The sequence below is a fragment of the Halichondria panicea genome, chromosome 3 (assembly GCF_963675165.1).
Source record: "Halichondria panicea chromosome 3, odHalPani1.1, whole genome shotgun sequence".
In the NCBI taxonomy this organism is placed as follows: domain Eukaryota; kingdom Metazoa; phylum Porifera; class Demospongiae; order Suberitida; family Halichondriidae; genus Halichondria; species Halichondria panicea.
This window is the reverse complement of record NC_087379.1, coordinates 675,601-702,259: the sequence shown is the minus strand read 5'-3', so window position 1 is coordinate 702,259 and position 26,659 is coordinate 675,601. Positions and strand designations below refer to the sequence as shown.

Here is a 26,659-nt window from a genome sequence, read left to right as displayed (position 1 = left end):
ACCAATGCTAAGACTCAGAGTTCAATTGTTTGATGTGGTGTAGCACAGTGTCCATGGAGGGTCTGTCCTGAGGGGAGTGAGAGACACAGGAGGTGATGAGTGGGTGGAGCTCCCGCCATACACCTTCTATACTCGATAGCAGACCAAAAAATACAGCAGTTTCAGGAAATCTGGCATTCACCACTTCACAAGCAAGCACTCCAAAACTGTACACATCATCTTTGTCCATGCACGAGACTGTGGGGGGAGGGAAAATAGGTTCAGGAAATTGATCACATAAACATAAATAACACAATCTACAATTAAATAGACAGTAGTGTACAACACAGGAATAGGGACAGTACTATCCAATGAGAGGTTAATGGATTGTGAATGACACTGTACAAGCTTGATTGTGTTGTAAATATAAATGGGAAATTGCATGACCAATCTATTGAGCGAATTTCGCAATTCGTAATTGAAAAGTCACTGTATTTTAAACCCGATAATAATAATTATAGTACCAGGAGTTCATGCACTCCTGATGTAGTACAAAATGGGGTCATCATAAATATATTACAAGCCATGTACAAGACTATTTAGCTGGTACCCTACACAGGTTTAGAATTTAATATCGCATGCATGCAGGCTGCTATTCCGTGAAAATTAAATCCGCGAAAACCTTTCAACGGTCATTCTACGAAAGTTTATACCCTACCCACTATACGGTATACAGTACACACTGACAGTGGTGTGCCCGGAATATCTTAATTTTTCAAACCTATATCTCATAAATGATCCTAGTAAACTATAGGTCTTATTCTGTGGGCACATCTCTGAGTACAAGGGTCAGAGAATAACGAGCAAATTAGGTACACAAATAAATTCTAGAGAATGGATTACAACTTTCCCAGCAAACCTAGTGATGGATGACTATCAACACACCCACTACTTAACTGTAACTGTTTCCACATTAACCCCTTTGAAACGTACGTACCTTCCTCGTCAAAAGCCTGCACACTGAAACGTTCGGCTCCTCCCCCAACAGCAGCTCCCTCGTACGAGTTGTGATCTCAATACGCTCAATTGAGGCTACAAATACGTCACAACGCAGTGTCTGCCCCGTGGCTGCCCCGTGGCTGCGTGTGTGTGTGTGTGTGTGTGTGTGTGTGTGTGTGTGTGTGTGTGTGGGTGTGATAAAGTTATGGCTGTTCAACAACCCCATCAGTTTAATCAATGGTTCGAGGACTGCATGTTTACGTTGCCAAAACTTGAATTCAGTGGATCATAACGATTTTCTGATTTTGTGTAAGCTTAGAAAGACACCTCAAAGTTTATTACTTCCGAAAAACAACAAATTCTGGCCGCAACAAAATTTTAGATCAAAAAACATAATTTGAAAGGTCTCTTTCTAAGCTTTCATAAAAAAAGTATCGTGAGAGTTTTGACATTAGATCAACGGAACTAAAGTTATGGCTATTGAAAGATGTTCAACTACCCCTCCCCTGCATGCTAACTCATCAATTTCGGCCATTTATTGCTAAACAGGAGATTAGAATGGAGTGTGCGTGGGAGTTGGATAATCCTCTTTATGAGCTCCTAGCAATACATTATTGCATAATGTACGGTACCTCTGTTTATCAAATTGAGCCGTGTTTTTGGTATCCATGGCTACCACTAGGGACTTCCCCTTGGTCCTAGTGGTGAGCAATCCCCTCCACCTCACAAGACCATTCAGTCACCTGATATAAAAATGTATTACAATCGGAATTATACAACTGTCTACTACACTTTTCTTTGATGCAAATGTTCGTATGAACTGTTCTTACGTGCACTTTGTACTCTAAATATTGGTACAGCTCAGGATAGTGACGTTGAACCTATAGCGGTAGAGCAGTTTTCATTTTTGTATGATGCTCTACAATACGAAAAATACGAACATTTCTACCTCACGTAAATTACTCGCTATACGGTAATTATTATTACTAGCCATGTACAAGCCTATGTAGCTGGTACCCTACACAGGTTTAGCTCTCAACAAGCTAGCTAGCACACTCACATTCAATTGGTGCTGGTATTTGAACTCTGTTTGGGGGTCCTAGAGAATGACGAGGTGTTTGGGGGTCACTTGCACTGGGTCGTTGATCTCCACCACCTGGTGCTTGGTTATGAGGGTCGGGAGGTCATGAACCTCACCAGTGTCTGGGTGCTGCAAACAGTCAAGTAACTCAATGACATTATCAGAAATGATCAGAGCCGTGGGTTATAGTGAGGGCGCCCTTGTTTAGAGGGTGATTGAAGAGCAGTATTTCGTTAGACGTCAGTTCTGGTGGATTGCGAAGGAGGAGAGAAAGAAAGAAATTGACTCCGGAGAATATTGCCGCTGCATGTGTGTGTGTGTGTGTGTGTGTGTGTGTGTGGGTGGGTGGATATATATAAGTACAGTATGGTGTGCAGTATAATAAAGACTTACATGTACTGTGTACTAGTATACACGTTGCATGCAGTCAACACAATTCCACCAACCTTATGATATTGGGATACCATACTACATTATGTTCTGGTGGTCCAATTTCAATGGTTTTATGAAAACTAAGAAGAAGCTCTATAAAATAGCACAATCAATCCCCACATTATGCAAAATTTCAGAAAAAGACCATTTGATTGTAGTCCATGGTGTATTTAGCTGAAATCTGGCCAACTATAATTTGCATACCAAATGAATGAGCTCATTTAACTTTCGGAAAATTGAATTCATACTACCAAAAGCCACCACTGTACACATGTAACTCTTATAGGAAGTTCTATCAAAGTAATGGTATGCTAAAATCAGTGGCAAAAGTTGTCCCCCTCAACAACACACTTACCATCTGAGTCCTTGTGTTGTAGTGAGGAGGTCTGGGGGGTGGGTAGAGCATTCTGATTGGACGATCACCACGTACATTGAAGTTCCAGTCCGGTGACCCTTGACCTCTGTGAGTGGAGTCTCCTCACTGTCGTATTGGTCAGCTCCAATGAATACTGCTCTGATGGCATGGTGGTGACCTCTAACCTTCCATACTTCCATCTCTCCACCCGAACTCGACAAAGGACAGTGGCAGAATGTACACATCCATGGAGGGTTGTAGAATCATGTTCTCAATGACTAGTAGCTTGATGATATCAGACCCCACCCCCTGTCACGCCCTCTCCCTCAGACGGACCTTGACCTTGGCCGTACCAGTGTTCACGCCCGCCACCATCACCATGGAGACCCTGCAGCGGAGGGGATACTAAAGGTACGACTATAACAGGAGAGACTCAGTACACACGTACACAGGGACAGCATGGGCAAAGAATTCACTGGTTTCAATTTCAATATTCATTAGCAATATTACAATAACTCAATAACAAAAATAAACTAGGAAAGTATTTGCACTCTATTGTTGCCATGATCAGACACATACACCACACCACACTGGTCTACTGCTATGCCATAAGGACCGTTGAACTGTCCTGATCCAGATCCTCTTGATCCAAACGACTTGAGAAACACTCCCTCACACGTGAACACTGAGACACGATCGTTCCCATACTCCCCCACATACACCAGATCATCACTGTCCACACAGATGCTGGCAGGGAATTCAAGTTCTCTATTTCCACTGCCTCTCTTCCCAAACTGCCTCAGATAGCCACCATCAGGTGTGAAGACTTGCACTCGATGATTATAATAATCAGCCACATACACACAACCACTACGATCGGATGCAACGTCCCAGGGATAGTTAAACTGTCCATTACCACTGCCGTTACTACCGAACTTGCTGGAGAAGGTGAGGTCAGAGTTGAAGATGTGAACACAGTGAGCACCATTATCAACCACATACACCTTCCCATTGACACTGTTGACACAAACACCAATCGGATCGTTAAACTGTCCAGGACCATTGCCATGACTACCTACTGCTGCTATCAGGTCTCCTCCACGTGAGAATTTCAACAGTCGATTAATACCACGATCCACCACCAGAATATTGTCATCACCGTCCACTGCCACACTTTGAGGATGCTTCATCGCTGTGCCTCGAGTGTCTAATGTTCGCAGCTTGTCTCCTGTGGGGCTAAATATCGAGACAATACCAGCATCCTGTTCAGCCACAATTATCTCCCCAGCTTGGTTGAGTGCCACTCCCCAAGGTGTCTTGAGATCATTGATAGTCTTGATAACAGTTCCTAGTTTATTAACCAGAGTCTTGACTGCCACAGGGAATGGACTTCCTGCCACCTCCTCTCCACCCACTCTCACGATCAGCTCGCTGGCCCCACCCACTGTTGGCTGGGAGGAGATCTCGTACTCTCCCTTCCCCCGTTCCTTCACAACACATTTTGTGGCTTTGTCAGTTATTTTGGAGATAAGTTTGGCTTCTGGTGGTGCTGAATTTTTGGGGGAGAGAAATCGACAATGTGCAATTACTTTTTGTCCAGCGATTGCTTTTTGAGGAATATTAACACAACACAAGGCACCGAATTCTTTGCACTCTTTGACTAGCTGAGCAGAAGGCACAAAACAGGTGTTGGTTGTCTCACGAGGCTCTAGGGTGTTGGGGTCAAAGGTGTCCACCAGCTCTCTCACTTGCTTCACCACACCTTGCTTCATCTTGAGCACGTCTCCTGGAGACCCGGTACGAATGCTCTCCCTCACGAAATGCAGGCAGCTGCTACGTTGGGTTTGGAGGATCTCCACCTCCTCTCGCTGAGCAGAGAGGCTTTTGAGCTTTTGTTGGGTGTGTCCTTCCAACTCCGCCATAAGCTCCCCCTCACGAGCATCAAGAGCTCGACGAATCTCATCAAATTTCGAGTGGATATTGGTCGCAATTTTTCCTCTGTGTTCAACAATTTTGGTATGTCGTCCATCAAGATTGACGAGAACTGTGTCGGTGGCCTCTAGCTGTTTCTCAACGGGTCCCAGGGAGTTCAGGATCTCTTTCTTGTGGCTCTCAAAGGTGTCGGCAATCACACAGTACTTGTGGTCTTTGTGTATATGAACGAGGCAATCTCGGCAAATCAACTCCCCACAAGATTCGCAATAAAGTTTCATGTTTTCGTCGTGTTTGGGGCAGCGAGGGGATGTCTTCTTTGGGGAGACCAAGCGAATCAAATCCCCCTCTACTTTTTGGATAGTAACAATTTCGTGATTCTTGAGCTCGTCCCATTCTTTGTGCATATCAGTACACTTCTCGCAGATGAACTTGGTGCATTGTCGGCAAAAGCTGGTGGCTTTACGATTGGTAACAGAACACTTCTCACAGGCCAATTTCTGAGGCTCTTTAATCTTCTTGAGTGTTTCCTGGATGTCAAAGAGATGGTGTACATTGAAGGCAGCCTGGAGGCCACTCACACCAGTGGGGGGTAGGGGGGTGGGCCGGCGACACTTGGGGCATTCCAGCTGGCCCTGTCGATTGTGGGCAACTATATCCTCGAGACAATGTTGACAGTAGACGTGGAAACAAGAGAGCAGTCGAGGGTTGGTGTAGGGCTCCAGACAGACTAGGCATGACAGCTGGTCCTCCACTTTGGAGAGAGCTTCTTGAGCAGCACTCGGCTTCTCAGCCATTGACACAAAACTGAGGGGGGAGAGGAAAGGATAACAATAGGCTAAAAAGGGGGCGTGTCAAGCTCTATGATAATAAGTATTATTTAGAACACACCTAGCCAAGATTAAGTGTTTTACTGCGTGCGAGGATGGCCTCGAGGTTAATGTGGTGCTCGAGGCGGAGCCGAGTGCATTACGTAACCGAGAGGCCATCCGAGTGCACCAGCATTAAAACACGTGACTTGGCTAGGTGTGTTCTAAAGGATTTAGTGCTGTCACGTGAGCTCTAGCCTCGTGGCAGCTAGATCTAGCTACAGTTGCTGGTGGCTAGCTAGCTAGCTAGACGTAATAGCAAGTTTTAGTAGGTTTGTAGATCCAGTAACTGATGCAAAGGAGAAGGAGATACAATCTAAAGCTATCTGGACTGACTGGGCATGTTCTCGACTTATTTCTCCTGCTGACCAACAGTCCCGATCCCACTACTAGATATGCCTCCAGCTAATCTGGCTTACTGGATGGGAAACTTTGTGCGCAAACTATATGGCAATGAGTATCTGGTTTGCTCTTTTGGAAAGCTATGATATTCGAAGCACCTTTGATGAAAGGTATGTACATCTTCGAAGCAAGCTGAGCCTATTTCTTCAGACGAAAAAGCGATGCTATGGTCAAGTCAGCAATTCAGTACACTTACTACATATGAAACAAGTCGAAACAATAACATTCAACTTTCTAATACTTTTCAGCTTTGCTTGTGTACATATTCAATCTGCTTGTATTATTATTATTATAATTATGATGACATTCAGATTCAATCTGCTTGTATCATAATTATTTGATAAAAAGTGTGTATTAACAAACCAACTTAAAGCACACTTAAGTGTGGATTAAGTTATTTAATCCATGGTCACCTGACTACTTTCAGATAAGCTAATTGGCTGGAGATCACATGATCAGCACTAATAGCAAAGAATTCAAGCAACGAAAACTACAAACGAATGTATCAGAACATGTACAATACTTATGCTCACCTTTAGAAAAGTGTTTAGTAGTAGAAAGAAAAGCTCAAAGCTTGGCAAAAGCAGCTATAGACTCACAGCTCTCACAGTGACAGGTCAGGTGATGCATGCACAACAATATTCATAGGATCAAAGTATTGATTATGGTTAGACCATAATGGTACACACATACTTGTGGCTATATTGCCTAGCAACATTCTACACTCACTCTATTGCTAGCCCTCTGACCAGTTGCCTGAGATATACAGACAACACACACTCATACAATGTCACCCTCCATGTTAACAACACTCCATACCATGTTGAAATTGATCTCACATCATGCACCCAATGCACACACACAAGATCACAAAATGTATTCAAATTCATCATAATACAAAAATCAGCATACATACATACATACATACATACATACGGATGATAATCTCTATGTGTATAGAACACTCTTAATTGGGTCCACGAGATGCATGGTTGAGTGGACTCCATTGCCCCACCCACTCACACCACCGGCCTTCTCTTGTGGTCGGAATATTTACGTATCAAAACTTTTCTTGCTAATGATAACATAAGATGATACCAAGGGCGTATAAAAGAAGAGAGGGCATGCAACTCCACTATCAGTACACGTAGCTAGCAGAGTTCAAACGTGGGCGGATGAATGTGTGCATTTGCATGACTTGCTAAAAATAGAAATTTCATTTCATGCACAGTCATGCACATTCATCCGCCCACGTTTGAACTCTGCTCATAATTATAGGAGTTGCATGCCCTCTCTTCTTTTATACGCCCTTGATGATACCCAGATATGAGAATCACAATCAATCGCTATGGTATTAAAATTTAATGGAAAGAGACAGTGGCGGATCCAGAGGGGGTTCTTTGGGTTCAATTGAACCCCCCTTTGAGAAAGAAGTGAGGGGGAGGCTCAAGCAACTAGTTAGCAAGTTGTTCCTTTCTTACTAGCTTTCACATGCACTTCTCACTTACCTTTAGTCCTTGTTAGTCCTGCGAAGCTTTGTCTGTGCAGTTTCAGTGACTATGAAGGCTAAAAACTCTCCAGCGTAGTGCATGCAGACTGCTTATGAAAAAAGTGATGACCTTTTTTTAGGGAAAAATTCGGTGTGTTAATTAATGTGCATGCTCACTGTTTCGAAGAAGTGATGACCTTTTTTTTAGGTAAGTTTAACAGTCCTTGACCCGCTCAGAGCCCTGGAACCCCCCTTTCAAGAATCCTAGATCCGCCACTGAGAGACGAAATAAAAGTATCCTCACAATGGAAAAAAGAGTCGTCACATCATGTGGGTTACATTTCTCATTTTTTGCTGATCTTTAAAAACTTTCCCCGCTCTCATCTAAGTAAGTTAGATGTTTCTGCAGTAACTTATGACTGGCTAAACAAACTAATGGTATGGGGACTCTTTCAGCTGCCATAACTTGAATTCCGTGCCTTATTTTCTGCAAGCCTAGCAAGAGACCTTTCAAACGGTGCTATCAAAGTTTATATTTGAGCTATAAAACTATTGGCCAAGTTGGCTACACCATGGATAATAGCCCATGGTCCAAGGCCGAAAATGACGGGCTAGACGAAATTTGGGATTGCAACGCATCATTTTTAAAATCACAAAACGTTGACATTGGATCAACATTAATAATTATTATACTACAAGTTATGGAATTATAATAATGGTGGGGTTTGAGTATTCCCCCTTGAAAATAATTATCAGATTACCTTTATATCCTGCAGCAAATTAAGAATTTTACAAGACACAGAATTTCTTGCAAAATACTACATTGCCAGGGATAAATGAATGATAACATGCATAGGAACATTCTATTGATAAGTGTATTGCATAACAAACCTCATGTGCTTTGAACTTGTAGAGGACAAAATCTCTCTTGACCTGACAGCACCAGTAGCAGGTAGAAGGTACGCAGCAATCACTGCATCATCCTCCAGAGCAGTCAACTGGAGTGTGTGTGGGGTGGTGGTGTGGGTGAGGGTGTGTGTGTGGTGGTGTGGAGGTGGTGGTGTGTGTGTGTGGGGTGGTGGTGTGGATGAGGGTGTGTGAGTGGGTGTGCAATATAAAGCCAATGTTATAATTATAGAATTTTAGGCCTAAATCTTCAGTATTAATTAATCACTTTAACTAGACACAGAGCAGGGTCACAGCTTGCACCAGTATCCCCCTCCCCTACATACACAATAGGTACACTGATCAAGAGAAGCAACCTTGAAGGGAGCTCAGAGTGAAGTTGACCTTGACTCCAGTGCTGGAGGGGACATAGGGAAGTAAAACCACCGGTACATTCAGCTTCCCCAGAGAGCTGGCTTTATGAAGGGAGCAGACGAGTGTGAGGACCATGAAGTGGCTGCTATCAAGGCTGCCTTCATCTTGATATCTAGTACAGTATATAAATAGCTTTTATTCACATGGCTTTCTGACCTCTGACCCCATTCAACACCCCCTCATTTTGAGCAGCCCCTCCCCCACTTTGTTTGCAGAGAATTCAAACATGTTATAAAATTGACAAAAAAAGACGGCCAAAATAATTATCACACAAATAAACTAGGTAAAAGCATGGGGTAGTCGAAAACTATTTCACATGTTTATAAATAAATGTCATCTAAGGCTCCGAGTCCAATTGTTTGATGTGGTGTAGCACAGTGTCCATGGAGGGTCTGTCCTGAGGGGAGTGAGAGACACAGGAGGTGATGAGTGGGTGGCGCTCCCGCCATACACCTTCCATACTTGATAGCAGGCGAAAAAACAGTTCAGATTTGTTGGAGTCATATACTGTACTCATATATAGTAGCCTCGATTCCAGGCCTCTCTCAATTGAGAAAGACCTCTGGTGAGAGGGGCTGGGATAGAGGCTAACACCATAGATAATCTATGCACACACACACAACACAGTCAGTGGAGTGGAGTCATATCTTGTAGCCATCTTGTATACCAGCCCCGCCCCCACATTGCAGGTTTACACCATTTACACACAACGCCCCCGCATAATTGTATTCAGTACAACGAACACGTCACACCATAGATAGTATGGTCACACACACACACACACATATAGTGCAGTCCAATTAGAGCCAGTGAGCTAATACTTGGTAACACTTTTCCACGGCTTTTCCTTCCTCCGCAGCACAATCTCTGCTGCAGGGGGAGGAGGGGTTCACGGGTTTATATTGTACACAACAGTATAAGCACTGAAATCGTAATTATAATTCCCTATCGTTAAAATGATTGAATCACTGCATGGTACTTACACAACAAACGTATTTATGTATCGTAGAAACTGGATTATTAGCGCATGCGCTTTTGGGGTCAATAGCAGAGCTCTATACGCTTATATTCGAGAATGCGCCTATAATGCAGTCATTTCGAGCCCCACCCAGCAACCGGATGTCTCTGTGATGAGTGCTGACTCGCAAGCTGGCTAGAAAGTGAGCAAGCAAGGAAAGCAGGCAACCCGAACTGGATCTATAATTATCATACTATTATGTTACAGTTCAGTTCATTTACATCATTGAAATTCATAATTATTATAAAAACAAAAACATTCATATTGACCAGGAACTTGGAATAAAAGGACCTCATCCATGTCTCACATTCTCTTAGCATTCGGACAAGGTAACAGCATCCATGCAGAGAGTCCTTCCAGATGGATATCACCAGCTATATAGCTATCATGCATGAATCAATTCTAAAATTTCACTAATAACCGTCGCATAATTGGAAAAGCGCTTCAATTTGAGTATAAAAAGCCTGCAGTTGAGCATGCGCTTAAAATAAAGATACGCTTATGGTCGAGTATAAGCGCTAATAATCCAGTTTCTACGGTAGCTTACCTACACAGTCTTTCGTACTAAATAGAACGAGATAATATTATAACTCCAGTTAGCAATAGAACGTAGAGTACTAGTAGCAGTTTCCATGAAGGCTGCTATCATATAAAGATCAGTTGTACAGTCATGTAGTATTGATTTAAGGCGTTATAATTTTTTTTCTTTCTAATTACATGTATGCCTAAGCGCCGGCCAGCAAAAAAAATATTTCCAGAAAGGAATACTTGGCGCTCAATTGGAGTAAATAAAAATTATTTTGTGGAGTTGGTTGGCGCTTCTATTAGAGTGGTGCTGTAATTAGAAGATGGTACACATTGTTTCATGTACACTAGCTACACCACACTCCACCGTTACCAATGGATACTCCCCTAGCAACCCCCTAGCAACACAACACCCCCTCACCTGGTATTTGAAGTATCTCCTCTCCTCCTCATCCACCAACACGAGGTTGAGGTAATAGCGGACACTGAACTTCTTGTTAATGTCCCTCATAGTGGGTGTGAGGTCATAGCCTGCCAGGAACAGACGGATGAAGATGGATGGGGATGGACCCCCCCCCTCACTGGAGTACCATCTATGATCTCATACTTGGCCACCTGCTCATTCTCAGTGTAGATATTAGGAGCTGTGTGTGTGTGTGTGGGGGGGGTAGGAGCTGTGTGTGTGTGGGGGGGTAGGAGCTGAGTGTGTGTGTGTGGGGGGGGTAGGAACTGTGTGTGTGTGGGGGGGGTAGGAGCTGAGTGTGTGTGTGTGTGTGGGGGGGGGGTATGAGCTGTGTGTGTGTAGGGGGGGGTATGAGCTGTGTGTGTGTGTGGGGGGGGGGGGGGTAGGAGCTGTGTGTGTGTGTGTATGTGGGGGGCAGTTAAACCTGACAACAATCAATGAATTATTCCGTGCTAGAAAACTGACATTTTCAATGCACAATTGTACTTATAAGCTTGACAACAGACGCAAGATCACTCAAAGCAAGTCCATCAGCCCGTACACTATTATTGCATAACAATTAATACTCTGCACAGGAAACTGTAGACAATTATATAATTACGATAACTACAGTGCAGCAAGTGTACCTGAATATTGTGATTGTTGGTCTGAGTCAATAGAGGGCAGTCTGGCATATGACCAATCACTGGTCGTATCGTCATGGAAACAGGCTCGAAACAAGAGATTCTGCAAGGACAAATGTAGCTCTAGCAAGGAGACAATTATCAGGAGCATGCACGTGGTGTGGCTGTACGTGCCTGGCTATAATTGGTCAGCTCCAATGAATACTGCTCTGATGGCATGGTGATGACCTCTGACCTCTCATGCTTCCGTCTCTCCATCAGATACTCGACAAAGGACAGTGGCAGAATGTACACATCCATGGAGGGTTGTAGCATCATGTTCTCAATGACTAGTAGCTTAATGATATCAGGCTCCACCCCCTGCCACGCCCTCTCCCTCAGACGAACCTTGACCTTGGTAATACCGCTGTTGACGCCCGCCACCTGCACGATATCACCATGGACACCCTGCAGCGGAGGGGGGGGTGGGGTGAGGTGCGATACTAAAGGTACGACTATAACAGGAGAGACTCAGTACATACGTACACAGGGACAGCATGGGCAAAGGTTTCAATTTCAATATTCATTACCAATGTTACAATAACTCAACAAAATTTAATTAACAAAAATAAACTTTTGCACTCTATTGTTGCCATAATCAGACACATACACCACACCACACTAGTCTACTGCTATGCCATAAGGACTGCTGAACTGTCCTGGTTTAGATCCCTCTGATCCAAATGACTTGAGAAACACTCCCTCACACGTGAACACTGAGACACGATGGCTCCCATTCTCCCCCACATACACCAGATCATTACTGTCCACGCAGATGCTGATAGGGGAGTTAAGTTCTCCATTTCCACTGCCACTCTTCCCAAACTGCCTCAGATAGCCACCATCGGGTGTAAAGACTTTCACTCGATGATGATAACAATCAGCCACATACACACAACCACTACGATCGGATGCAACGTCCAAGGGATAGTTAAACTGTCCATTACCATTGCCTTTACTGCCGAGCTTGCTCGAGAAGGTGAGGTCAGAGTTAAAGATGTGAACACAGTGAGGACCATAATCAACCACATACACCTTCCCATTGACACTATTGACACAAACACCCATCGGATCGTTAAACTGTCCTGGACCATCGCCATGACTACCAATTGCTGCTATCAGATCTCCTTCACGTGAGAACTTCAACAGTCGATGATTACCAGCGTCCACTACCAGAATATTGTCATCACCGTCCACTGCCACACCTTGAGGATTCTTCATCGCTGTGCCTCGAGTGTCTAATGTTCGCAGCTTGTCTCCTGTGGGGCTAAATATCGAGACAATACCAGCATCTCCTTCAGCCACATTTATCTCCCCAGCTTGGTTGAGTGCCACTCCATACGGTTTATTGAGATCATTGATAACAGTTCCTAGTTTATCGATTAGAGCCACAGGGAATGGACTTCCTACCACCTCCTCTCCACCCACTCTCACGATCAGCTCGCTGCCTCCGCCCACTGTTGGTTGGTAGGAGATCTCGATCTCGTACTCTCCCTTCTCTCGTTCCCTCACAACACATTTTGTGGCTTTGTTAGTTATTTTGGAAATAAGTTTGGCTTCTGGCGGTGCTGAATTTAGGGGACAGATGAATCGATAATATGCAGTTACTTTTTGTTCAGTGATAGCTTTGCGAGGAATATCAGCATAATACACGATACGAATTTCTTGCAATCTTTGACTAGCTGAGCAGAAGGCACAAAACAGGTGTTGGTTGTCTCACGAGGCTCTAGGGTGTTGGGGTCAAAGCTGCGTTGGGTTTGGAGGATCTCCACCTCCTTTCGCTGAGCAGAGAGGCTTTTGACCTGTTGTTTGGTGTGGCCTTCCAACTTGGCCATAAGCTCCCCCTCACGAGCATACAGAGCTTGATGGAGTTCATCGAACTTCGAGTGGATATTGATCGCAAGTTTTTCTCCGTGTTCAACAATTTCGGCATGTCGTCGATCCAGATTGATAACAGCTGTGTCGGTGGCCTCTAGCAGGCCACTCACACCAGTGGGGGGTAGGGCAGCACTCGGCCTCTCAGCCATTGACACAAAACTGAGGGGGGAGAGAAAAGGATAACAATAGGCTCAAAAGGGAGCGTGTCAAGCTTTATAATAATAATGGCAAAGAATTCAAGCAACGAAAACTACAAACGAATGTATCAGAACATGTACAATAATTATGCTCACCTTTAGAAAATTGTTTAGTAGTAGAAAGAAAAGCTCAAAGCTTGGCAAAAGCAGCTATAGACTCACAGCTCTCACAGTGACAGGTCAGGTGATGCATGCACAACAATATTCATAGGATCAAAGTATTGATTATGGTTAGACCATAATGGTACACACATACTTGTGGCTATATTGCCCAGATAAACGAATTTTTACCCCACGAAAATTACCCGCTATACGGTAATCTACTGCACCTGTGTGGTAGAAGTACATGAAAGACTGTTGGGGTGCATGTTGATATACATGCGGCATCTATAATTATGATGTACATGTACAGGGCAGAGCTAGTAACAATTACAGTAGTGGTCAAAAAAGTTCACGCTAGTACTGCTGGGGTCAGAATCTCTGCCAGAGATAACCTTAGGAATAGCTAGGATCTTTGAGCTACTGTGAACCAGAATGTAATGTGAGTGTTCTACAATCTTCTTTCTCCCAGTTCAACAGTGTGTACTAAGTGTCTTCACGTTTAGACAGATCGTGTGCAGAACTTTTATTTTCAAATGTTTCCTCACATCTAACGTCTAGAAGGATTTACGCATAGCTCACCGGCTGGAGAAATCAGAACTTGTGAAATAATCACATATAAAAAACCCGCAGATTGTCCATAGACGCTCCATTGTGGCCGCGGTCACAACAATTAATGCCAGGAACGCCAGGGGTGTATTCTATCGTCCACTCCTGTTAACGCTGCGAAGGATCGCTTATCAGTACAAGGTGTATCTGGAAGCCTTTAAGGAACACTTATCAGTACAAGGGGAAGCCTTGAAGGAACACTTAACAGTACAAGGGGAAGCCTTGAAGGAACACTTATCAATACAAAGGGGAAGCCTTGGAAGGAGCACTTATCAGTACAAGGTGTACCAGGAAGCCTTAATTGTTAGTACACCACCATTTACGATAGCCTCGATACCAGGCCGCTCTTCCTCGAAGAGCGGGCCTGGTATCGACTGTTTGCGCATGCGCCACATAATCCCCAGAAACTGGGGACTCCGGGTATCATCAAATAATGCTCAGTAAAACAATGATGTCACAACGAACGGAAGTGGATCCAAGAAGTAATAATATTATGTTATGTAGCTTTGGCATCTCCACCGAGGCATCAGCACCTGTAGTGCTTTCGTAAAGCAGGTCACTAAAAGTTGGTGCAACACTTTGCTACTTGTACAAACTGTGGCATCACCACTATGAACTGTTTACACTGGCACATAATAATTAGTGATCACTTATCAAAACACACATGAAAACATTCCAGTACACATTACAAAAACAGTTTAGTCCACGTTTCGTACTAAGCTCAGCTTTTCTTCGCCAACCATTACTTTAAAACTATCAAAAGGAGCCGTGAATGATGAGTCACAAATTACCCTCATAGCTTCATAAAAGTTAATCCAAGAGTAGTACCAGCGCATTTTTGTCTTTCATACACTATAGCTGGTCCCTTAATTAGTAATCTTGACAGTTGGTAGACTAGTACGTGCTTCATCAATAGTTAGGACAATACTCCAGAGTACAGTGTTCACCAGTATACTCAGCAACTGTAGCCATTGCAAGTGAATAGAAGCATAGATAGAAGTTTGAGCTAGTTATCTAAATCCGCACCTTTCAGTTAGAAAAAACAAATGTTTAACTCCCTTTCCTAGGTAATTTAACCCTGCTGATTCTGAATCTGAGTGTACAACAACGTTATCTCCCCCAACACGCTTTAAAACACCATTAACTCGACTTTAATTGGTAGCTAGCACTAAATAACACCAGATTCAGAATCAGCACTATAAAATAGCCCTATCTACTTCTAACATTCACTCTTTAAACTCCTACTGCTGAACAAGAGAATAAGCAGTTAATTAAGATCACCAGGAACAAAGAGTATACAAAATGAATAGTGCTTCCAGAGCCGGCCACTCCAGTTTCAAGTGTCAGCTAATTCAACAGCTCAGCAATTAAACTTCAAAGGATAATCGCATTCATGACACTCTTTATCTACCACACAATCCAATATCAGTTGATCAATAATTATTGACAAGTTGATAGCATGCTCCTTTGTTACAACAATTTGACTGGTAAAGGGTTATCTTCAAACAGTGTGAGAGTGTTTAACGAAAAAAGTCAATCAATCCAACATGCACATGTGAAACACTCTCTTTCACAAATTGTTTAATTGCTTATGCTGTGGTGTAGTTATTATTGTGGCAGAAATTTATATTTGCATAAGTTGACTGTACAGTCGTGTACACCAAGCCCTTGACTGTACAGTCGTGTACACCAAGCCCTTGACTGTACAGCCGTGTACACCAAGCCCTTGACTGTACAGCCGTGTACACCAAGCCCTTGCCTGTACAGCCGTGTACACCAAGCCCTTGCCTGTACAGTCGTGTACACCAAGCCCTTGACTGTACAGTCGTGTACACCAAGCCCTTGCCTGTACAGTCGTGTACACCAAGCCCTTGCCTGTACAGTCGTGTACACCAAGCCCTTGCCTGTACAGTCGTGTACACCAAGCCCTTGACTGTACAGTCGTGTACACCAAGCCCTTGACTGTACAGTCGTGTACACCAAGCCCTTGACTGTACAGTCGTGTACACCAAGCCCTTGACTGTACAGTCGTGTACACCAAGCCCTTGCCTGTACAGTCGTGTACACCAAGCCCTTGCCTGTACAGTCGTGTACACCAAGCCCTTGACTGTACAGTCGTGTACACCAAGCCCTTGCCTGTACAGTTGTGTACACCAAGCCCTTGCCATATAATTATGTTGCAACTGTAGTTACAGCAGAGGAAACGGAAGCAGCTCACGTGATGCACTCCCACGAAACTATTTTATATATTTTAATTCAAATGCATACATCTCAAAGCCCCATAAACCAGTAACTTGATTGTCGTGAAGTAGCTAGAGAACGATACACAGAGCACTTTTCACAATTATGAGATGTGCCTACATCGATCATGTACATGATATAGTGTGTACATAGCTAAGTAGTGTGCTGTACGTGTCCTGTAGGGCCTCAAATATGAAGTGGAAGTGGAAGCAAAATAACATTATTTTAACGCCTTCCCATGTTAGAACTAAGCCTCAAGGGATACACGGATGGTTCTACTTAATCTCCTCCCTCTTCTATTTAAGCTGTAAAGCTAGTTGCATAACAAGTTGGGCTTGGTTGTACACTAGCTAATTGTGCACATCTTACAACAGTTTCTAATGGTTGCATGATGTGTTCTTGAAATCTGTTCTTCCATACTCCATTCCATTCCACACTTCGCCTTTTACAACATTCCGTGTAGGTGGGAGTGCATGTTAATTAATGAGTTTACTGGAAAAATAGATTCACTAAAACAATGCTCTATACTAGACCTTAACTTTATCAAAAGTGGTGCCAAATCCTAGTAAAGCATAATCATTGGCTTTAACACGATGTATAAGGTTACGGTAAACCGTTTACTTATGAATATCAATAACGATTTTTGTAATTATGAATGCCATGATAGAAGTTTGAAGCACAGACAAGTCACGATAAATAGAATTATTGGTGTATCATTCTGATTGACAAGTATCGATCTTGAAACGCAAAAAGCAAACGGTTTACCATAGCCTATAAGGCCAGATCAATTGCTTTGCTAAAGGCCAAAACTATGCATGAAAACTCACTAATAATGCACACACCAATCTAGCACCCCCCCCCCCCCCCCCCCTAGGTCAGTTAGGTACTCTGGGGAGTCAGGGTCAAGGGCCAGCCACAGGCTATCTAACCAGAAACTCTATCAGAAGATGTATAGTACTAAAATGGGAAGACTAAAGGCACACATGCATTTTGATCAAAGGGCACACTGTGCCAAGGTTAGGTGCATGTACATGTGCCACAAAATTAATTTTGAGTGTAGAAGTTGGGAAACTTTCATACAGGTCAGTGCTGGCCAGTCAGCTATATACAATGGACACCTGTAGCTGAGGTCTTATGGGGGGCACATAGTATTACCAAGGGCGTATAAAAGAAGAGAGAGCAATTCAGCCCACTCACGCAAATTATATAACGGTATTATTCAACGTATAAAGATAGACAGCGATACCTTTCACCAACACCACCCCAAAACTCTACGCGACGACCAATCCTAAACTGTTTACCTCCACCAGTATTTAGTCTGTTAAAATCCACGATCTTACAAAACTACAAAACAATTTCTAAATACGTTGCACATCCACGATTTATTACTTTAGGCCACAAAACTCTACGCAATGAATTAGTGGTAGCACGAATCAACCACACAGACGAGCAAATTATATAATATATTATTCTTATGCTAGGTAATGAAGGAGCTTGTCAACCACACACGACTGCTGCAGGTATGATGCCTAACCTCGTCAATACTAAAACAACAATCCAAACATGCAAGCATCCGAGATGTGTAACCTGCAAGCACTACAACGCGGGTAATTCATTTAAAAGCACATCGACAGGTCGCCAATACACCATTAGAAACTCATTCACCTGTAACTCTAACAACATTATCTATCTAATAACCTGCACTAAATGTAAGAAGCAATACGGAGGATACACCCAGACAACACTCAAGGACACAATAAACCAACACCGAACGAATATTAAGAATAACAAAACAATCTACGTATGCGTACATTTCAATTTTTCGGATCACAAAACCTCAAACTTATCAGTACAAGCTTAAGCAATAGACACACACAGCAACTACTTTACAAGAACTGAAACAATTAGAAGACTTTTGGATTCACAATTAATTTTAGCAACCAATTTCAATTTAGAGACTTATGTCCCAAAAGGACTTAATGTTAGCTTGCGTAATTTATAACTGTACACAGTATGTATTATCCACATTGTTACTACCGTACTGATCACTGGAACCTGATAACAGTGTACCCACTGCTTACTACCATCATTCCAAACACAACACTATAATTATAACAAACCTCATGTGCTGTGAACTTGTAGAGGACAAAATCTCTCTTGACCTGACACCACCAGTAGCAGGTAGAAGACACAGCAATCACTGCATTATCCTCCAGAGCTGTCAACTGGAGTGTGTGTGTGTGTGTGTGTGTGTGTGTGTGTGTGTGTGTGTGGTGTGGTGGTGGTGTGGGTGAGGGTGTGTGTGGTGTGTGGTGTGGGTGGGTGAAGATGTATTTGTGTAGGGTGGGAAGGTGTCAGAGGAGGAACGCCAGGGTCAATAGGGTCACGTTTAATGAAAGATTAAACATTCTTGTTCTGGGTTCTTGACCTTTGCTGCATATAGCAGCTTAGCGTTTCTGTTCTTTATTTGCCTGCTTGGAAAGCTTACTATACCTAGATATATCCAGTACAGCAAGCCAGTACATCAAAATTATACCGTAGCCACAGAAGGCTAATTTCCATATCTTGTGGCTTAATTCAATAAAAGGTCAAAGGTTGCAATTAAATCCTGCATCTCAAGCTAATTCCTCTGGGGCACGATAGCTCAACCGATTTCTGTTGATTATAAAGAGGATCAAGCCACACTATGGATAATAGCAACCAAAAATGAAGGGATTGAAAACACAAACAAAAGGATTATATGTACTAGCCTCGTTCACCGGCCTACCCTGGGATCCAGGCTATAATTATATGTACATGACATAATTATGTACAGTACATGACCTTGCAGTATTGACACTAAACACACACCTGGGTAAATACTGTCAAGGAGGTCATGAACACACACTAACCTGAGGAGATAGGTTCTCCCTGGAGAGTACGGAGGGCAGGTACTGGTTGGAGGAGGTTCTAAAGGATTTAGTGCTAAATTGGTAAAGGTTACATTGATGATATTTTGGTAATCTGGCCACATAGCTCTGACCAACTAAACACCTTTCTCACAGCTCTCAACACCTTTCACTCCTCACTGCATTTCACCTCCAGTCACTCTCAAACACAAACCAATTTTTTAGACATCACTATTTTCAAGCACGACACCTTTCCCTACACCAACACACTCGACACGAAAACATACCAAAAACAAACAAACTTGTATCAATAGGTACATTACAATTCAGCCCACTCACGCAAATTATACAAAGGTATTATTCCAGGAGAATGCATCAGATATGTACGTACAAACAGCCTGACTAGTAACTACTATGCAACAATCACACTACTCCAACAAACACTATTACAACGAGGATGCCCCAAACAACTTATCAACAAAACACTGAAAACTATAGCGTATAAAGATAGACAACGATACCTTTCACCAACACCACCCCAAAACTCTATGCGACGACCAATCCTAAACTGTTTACCTCCACCAGTATTTAGTCTGTTAAAATCCACGATCTTACAAAACTACAAAACAATTTCTAAATACGTCGCACATCCACGATTTATTACTTTAGGCCACAAAACTCTACGCAATGAATTAGTGGTAGCACGAATCAACCACACAGACGAGCAAATTATATAATATATTATTCTTATGCTAGGTAATGAAGGAGCTTGTCAACCACACACGACTGCTGCAGGTATGATGCCTAACCTCATCAATACTAAAACAACAATCCCAACATGCAAGCATCCGAGATGTGTAACCTGCAAGCACTACAACACGGGTAATTCATTTAAAAGCACATCGACAGGTCGCCAATACACCATTAGAAACTCATTCACCTGTAACTCAAACAACATTATCTACCTAATAACCTGCACTAAATGTAAGAAGCAATACGGAGGATACACCCAGACAACACTCAAGGACACAATAAACCAACACCGAACGAATATTAAGAATAACAAAACAATCTACGTATGCGTACATTTCAATTTTTCGGATCACAAAACCTCAAACTTATCAGTACAAGCAATAGACACGCACAGCAACTACTTTACAAGATAATTAGAAGACTTTTGGATTCACAATTTAGAGACTTTTGTCCCAAAAGGACTTAATGTTAGCTTGCGTAATTTGCAACTGTACACAGTATGTATTATGCACATTGTTACTACCGTACTGATCACTGGAACCTAACAGTGTACCCACTGCTTACTACCATCATTCCAAACACAACACTATAATTATAACAAACCTCATGTGCTGTGAACTTGTAGAGGACAAAATCTCTCTTGACTTGACACCACCAGTAGCAGGTAGAAGGTAGGCAGCAATCACTGCATCATCCTCCAGAGCTGTCAACTGGAGTGTGTGTGTGTGTGTGTGTGTGTGTGTGTGTGTGTGTGTGTGTGTGTGTGTGGTGTGGTGGTGTGTTTGGTGTGTGGTGTGGGTGGGTGAAGATGTATTTGTGTAGGGTGGGAAGGTGTCAGAGGAGGAACGCCAGGGTCAATAGGGTCACGTTTAATGAAAGATTAAACATTCTTGTTCTGGGTTCTTGACCTTTGCTGCATATAGCAGCTTAGCGTTTCTGTTCTTTATTTGCCTGCTTGGAAAGCTTACTATACCTAGATCTATCCAGTACAGCAAGCCAGTACATCAAAATTATACCGTAGCCACAGAAGGCTAATTTCCATATCTTGTGGCTTAATTCAATAAAAGGTCAAAGGTTGCAATTAAATCCTGGATCTCAAGCTGATTCCTCTGGGGCACGATAGCTCAACCGATTTCTGTTGTGATTATAAAGAGGATCAAGCCACACTATGGATAATAGCAACCAAAAATGAAGGGATTGAAAACACAAACAAAAGGATTATATGTACTAGCCTCGTTCACCGGCCTACCCTGGGATCCAGGCTATAATTATATGTACATGACATAATTATGTACAGTACATGACCTTGCAGTATTGACCCTAAACACACACCTGGGTAAATACTGTCAAGGAGGTCATGAACACACACTAACCTGAGGAGATAGGTTCTCCCTGGAGAGTACGGAGGGCAGGTACTGGTTGGAGGAGGCCGTGAGAACAACTGCACCAGACACACCTCCCAGTCTCACACACACTAGAGCTGCACAACAGGGCTAGACACACCAGGATGGAGCATGCCCAGTTTCCTGGTCACCTTCCCACGTACACACACCTCTGCACAAAGGCCCGGGAACTAGGTAGAGTCTGTGGAGTGTGTGTGAAGGGGAGGGGGCAGTAAACACAAGCAGTGCAGAAGTGTGGGCAGTGAGCAAGTGTAGTTGTAGGAATTAATTTTCCGACAAAATAATCTTCCCAACACATACACTTCAAAAACTCAAAGACACTAATTCCCAACAAACTGGACTGAATGCATAGACAGTAGTTCCTTCACAAGTCCCTAACACACATACACAGCTGCTCACCTTCAGCTGCCTTGAGGAAGTATCCACTGCCATCTTTGGTGAAGGACACCTCCAGCAGCTACATGACACGGTCCAGTAGTCCATGGATCACTTCAAACCCGGGGGTACGACTATAATACACTGCACACAACCGACGATGGTTCCGTGTTCCCACATCTACAGCATAGGACACACAAATTAGGGAGCTTTGGCACTGCGAGCAATTAGCGGTTTTAACACACTTTAATTGTATACAATAGTGCTTTCTCAGAGCTACAGAATGCGTCTTTGAGTTTTTTAAATAGGACGTTCCTAACACAAGTTATGGCCTCTAAAAGATAGCTCTAAAAACAAACCTGATTTTTCAACAGCCATTAACTTTAATACCGTTGATCCAATGTCAAAAATGTTATGATTTTTTGAAAGCTTAGAAATAGACCTTTCAAATGATGTGTTTCGATCCAAAATTTTGTTGGGGCCCTAATTTGTAATTTTTCGGCCTTGGACCATTCATGGTATGGCCAAATTGGCAAATACTTTTATCTCTCAAATATAAACTTCGATGACACCATTTGAAAGGTCTCTTTCTAAGCTTTCAGAAAATTAGAAAATCATTGAAATTGTATCCACGGAATTCAAATTATAGCAGCTAAAAGATAGCGCTCTGAAAACAGGCCTGATTCTGAAAAAACACCCACGCCTTCCCCTAGAAAACAGAAGATTAATTAATGTCAGCACTTCCGTCTCACAAAAACTGCTTACCTTGCAAACAGTGTCCTAGCCAGATCAAATCTCATTCTTCTGTGGAGTGAACCCCAGACCAGCCAGAATACAGCCAGCTCTGTGAGTGAGTGAGCACAGTGTGTAAGATGGTACTTGATCTACTGGGTACAGTTACCTTGCTGGTGCTTTGTCAGCGTCTATCTCCTGTAGTGGAAGGTATACCTCAGCCAGCTCATCAGAAGCCCTACACAAACAGAGGGAGGGGCAGATGAAAGGTAAATAAAGTACTGAATGAAAATATACACACAAACCATAATCATACGAATGCTCACTAGCAGTCAAACACACAGTACACTACACACTAGGACACCTACACACTGGTAACCCTAATTATAGCTGGATACTAATTTGGAAATAACATTTTATTTTTCATTATTGTAATTTTACCATACTTAAAACACCCCCCCCCCCCTCTGGTACACAGACCTGCCTGCTGCTGTGTCCTTTTCCTCTGAGGCCAGTAGCTCCCCCTCTCTAGCGAGCAGCTGCACTCTCTCAGTGTCACACTCGAGTACACTATCCAGTGCTAGTGTGTTGTCCCCAGTGACCTCTTGCTCCACGTGTAGTACACTCACACCAGCTGGTAGACGCAGCTCACGACACGCCATAGAGCGGAGGAGGGTGGACTTGCCAACACCTGCACGTGTGTGAGGGTGTGTGGTTAGGGCAGGGGAGAGACACACATGTATCACTACAAGTATGCTAGCTGCATGGTTAGATATCTGACACTATGTCCGGTTTAATGCTCAACCTGTGTGTGTGTGGGCGTGGCATAATAATTATACGTAATCATTAATTATTTTTATTGCACTATAATTATATAATAATTATTGGACGCTGGAATTCACCGAGCAATATTAAGTCATGTTAAAATTGTTTTTAGGACTAAATCTTTGCACCAAGCTTAATTAACTATTGACTGTAATTCAGGGTCACAGCTTGCACCAGTATCCCCCTCCCCTACACACACACAGTAGGTACACTGACCAAGAGCAGCAACCTTGAGGGGAGCTCAGAGTGAAGTTGACCTTGACTCCAGTGCTGGAGGGGACATAGGGAAGTAAAACCACCTGTAAGTTCTGCTTCCCCAGAGAGCTGGCTTTATGAAGGGAGCAGACAAGTGTGAGGACCGTGGCTGCTATCAAGGCTGCCTTCATCTTGCATGATATCTAGTACAGTTTTCAGTGAGTCCACATGGCTTTCTGATCTCTGACCCCATATGCAACACCCCCTCATCTTGAGCAGCCCCTCCCCCACTTTGTTTGCTAACAAAATTTCTTTACACAAATTAATAATCATGCACCAATGCTAAGACTCAGAGTCCAATTGTTTGATGTGGTGTAGCACAGTGTCCATGGAGGGCCGGGTTTGTCCTGAGGGGAGTGAGAGACACAGGAGGTGATGAGTGGGTGGAGCTCCCGCCATACACCTTCCATACTCGATAGCAGACCAAGAAATACAGCAGCTTCAAGAAATCTGGCATTCACCACTTCACAAGCAAGCACTCCAAAACTGTACACATCATCTTTGTCCATGGACGAGACTGTGGGGGGAGGGAAAATTGGTTCAGGAAATTGATCACATAAACATAAATAACACAATCTACAATTAAATAGACAGTAGTGTACAACACAGGAATAGGGACAGTACTATCCAATGAGAGGTTAATGGACATGTGAATGACACTGTACAAGCTTGATTACGTTGTAACTATAAATGGGAAATTGCATGACCAATCTATTGAGCAAATTTCGCAATTTGTAATTGAAAAGTCGCTGTATTTTAAACCCGATAATAATTATTATAGTACCAGGAGTTCATGCACTCCTGATGTAGTACAAAATGGGATCATCATAATTATACACGTATAATAATAATTATTACAAGCCATGTACAAGACTATGTAGCTGGTACCCTACACAGGTTTAGAATTTAATATCGCATGCATGCTGCAGAAAGGCTGCTATTCCGTGAAAATTAAATCCGCGAAAACCTTTCAACGGTCATTCTACGAAAGTTTATACCCTACCCGCTATACGGTATACAGTACACACTGACAGTGGTGTGCCCGGAATATCTTAATTTTTCAAACCTCCATCTCATAAATGATCCTAGTAAACTATAGGCCTTATTCTGTGGGCACATCTCTGAGTACAAGGGTCAGAGAATAACGAGCAAATTAGGTACACAAATAAATTCTAGAGAATGGATTACAAATTTCCCAGCAAACCTAGTGATGGATGACTATCAACACACCCACTACTTAACTGTAACTGTTTTCACATTAACCCCTTTGAAACGTACGTACCTTCCTCGTAAAAAGCCTGCACACTGAAACGCTCGGGCTCCTCCCCCAACAGCAGCTCCCTCGTACGAGTTGTGATCTCAATACGCTCAATTGAGGCTACAAATACGTCACAACGCAGTGTCTGCCCCGTGGCTGTGTGTGTGTGTGTGTGTGTGTGTGGTGTGTGTGGGTGGGTGTGTGTGTGTGTGTGTGTGTGTGTGGGTGTGATAAAGTTATGGCCGTTCAACAACCCCATCAGTTTAATCAATGGTCCGAGGACTGCATGTTTACGTTGCCAAAACTTGAATTCAGTGGATCATAATTATTTCAACGATTTTCTGATTTTGTGTAAGCTTAGAAAGAGACCTCAAAGTTCATTACTTCCGAATAACAACAAATTCTGTCCACAACAAAATTTTAGATCGAAAAACATAATTTGAAAGGTCTCTTTCTAAGCTTTCAGAAAAAAGTATCGTGAGAGTTTTGACATTAGATAAAGTTACGGCTATTGAAAGATGTTCAACTATCCCTCCCCTGCATGCTAAGTCATCAATTTCGGCCATTTATTGCTAAACAGGAGATTAGAATGGAGTGTGCGTGGGAGTTGGATAATCCTCTCTATGAGCTCCTAGCAATACATATTGCATAATGTACGGTACCTCCGTTTATCAAAGTGAGCCGTGTTTTTGGTATCCACGGCTACCACTAGGGACTTCCCCTTGGTCCTAGTGGTGAGCAATCCCCTCCACCTCACAAGACCATTCAGTCACCTGATATAAAAAAAATCTGAATTATACAACTGTCTACTACACTTTTCTTTGATGCAAATGTTCATATGAACTGTTCTTACGTGCACTTTGTATTCTAAATATTGGTACAGCTCAGGATAGTGACGTTGAACCTAGCGGTAGAGCAGTTTTCATTTTTGTATGATGCTCTACAATACGAAAAATACGAACATTTCTACCTCACGTAAATTACTCGCTATACGGTAATTATTATTACAAGCCATGTACAAGCCTATGTAGCTGGTACCCTACACAGGTTTAGCTCTCAACAAGCTAGCTAGCACACTCACATTCAATTGGTGCTGGTATTTGAACTCTGTTTGGGGGTCCCAGAGAATGACGAGGTGTTTGGGGGTCACTTGCACTGGGTCGTTGATCTCCACCACCTGGTGCTTGGTTATGAGGGTCGGGAGGTCATGAACCTCACCAGTGTCTGAGTGCTGCAAACAGTCAAGTAACTCAATGACATTATCAGGAATAATCAGAGCCGTGGGTTATAGTGAGGGCCCCCTTGTTTAGAGGGTGATTGAAGAGCAGTATTTCATTAGACGTCAGTTCTGGTGGATTGCGAAGGAGGAGAGAAAGAAAGAAATTGACACTCAGGGAGCTGTGTGTGTGTGTGTGTGTGGGCGTGTGGATAAGTACAGTATGGTGTGCAGTATAATAAAGAATTACATGTATTGTGTACTAGTATACACGTAGCATGCAGTCAACACAATTCCACCAACCTTATGATACTGGGATACCAGACTACATTATGTTCTGGTGGTTCAATTTCAATGGTTTTATGGTTTTATGAAATAGCACAATCAATCACCACATTATGAGC

The 26,659-nt window shown here is 42.9% G+C and overlaps 3 protein-coding genes across 6 annotated transcripts in view; all 3 read right to left on the bottom strand.

Annotated features, from left to right (window-relative positions):
• LOC135333316 (E3 ubiquitin-protein ligase TRIM71-like) lies at positions 1-26,301 on the bottom strand. 4 transcript variants are annotated; one of them, XR_010393817.1, is made up of 3 exons: positions 6,583-6,767; positions 977-1,071; positions 1-237 (listed from the first exon to the last, which is right to left on the bottom strand). XR_010393817.1 is itself a non-coding variant. In XM_064528281.1 (2 exons), exon 2 carries the CDS (start codon positions 5,573-5,575, stop codon positions 3,380-3,382), a length of 2,196 nt encoding a protein of 731 aa, XP_064384351.1. In that variant the 5' UTR covers positions 5,576-5,585; positions 6,583-6,767; the 3' UTR covers positions 3,277-3,379. The 4 variants fall into 4 exon arrangements, 1 of the variants encoding a protein (XP_064384351.1); XR_010393819.1 differs by lacking the exons at positions 977-1,071; positions 6,583-6,767 and adding exons at positions 25,064-25,195; positions 26,121-26,301 and having other exon boundaries at positions 184-237; XM_064528281.1 differs by lacking the exons at positions 1-237; positions 977-1,071 and adding an exon at positions 3,277-5,585.
• Positions 12,035-14,982, bottom strand: LOC135333356 (E3 ubiquitin-protein ligase TRIM71-like). The gene is made up of 2 exons (XM_064528336.1): positions 13,698-14,982; positions 12,035-13,563 (listed from the first exon to the last, which is right to left on the bottom strand). The coding sequence occupies exon 2, from the start codon at positions 12,745-12,747 to the stop codon at positions 12,148-12,150; it is 600 nt and encodes a 199-aa protein (XP_064384406.1). The 5' UTR covers positions 12,748-13,563; positions 13,698-14,982; the 3' UTR covers positions 12,035-12,147.
• LOC135333366 (ATP-binding cassette sub-family F member 3-like) overlaps positions 26,294-26,659 on the bottom strand; it is a 20,174-nt gene continuing 19,808 nt past the window's right edge. Inside the window, exon 9 of the mRNA XM_064528346.1 lies at positions 26,294-26,437. The gene's annotated coding sequence lies outside the window, so the exon portion shown is untranslated. The remainder of the gene's footprint in view (positions 26,438-26,659) is intronic.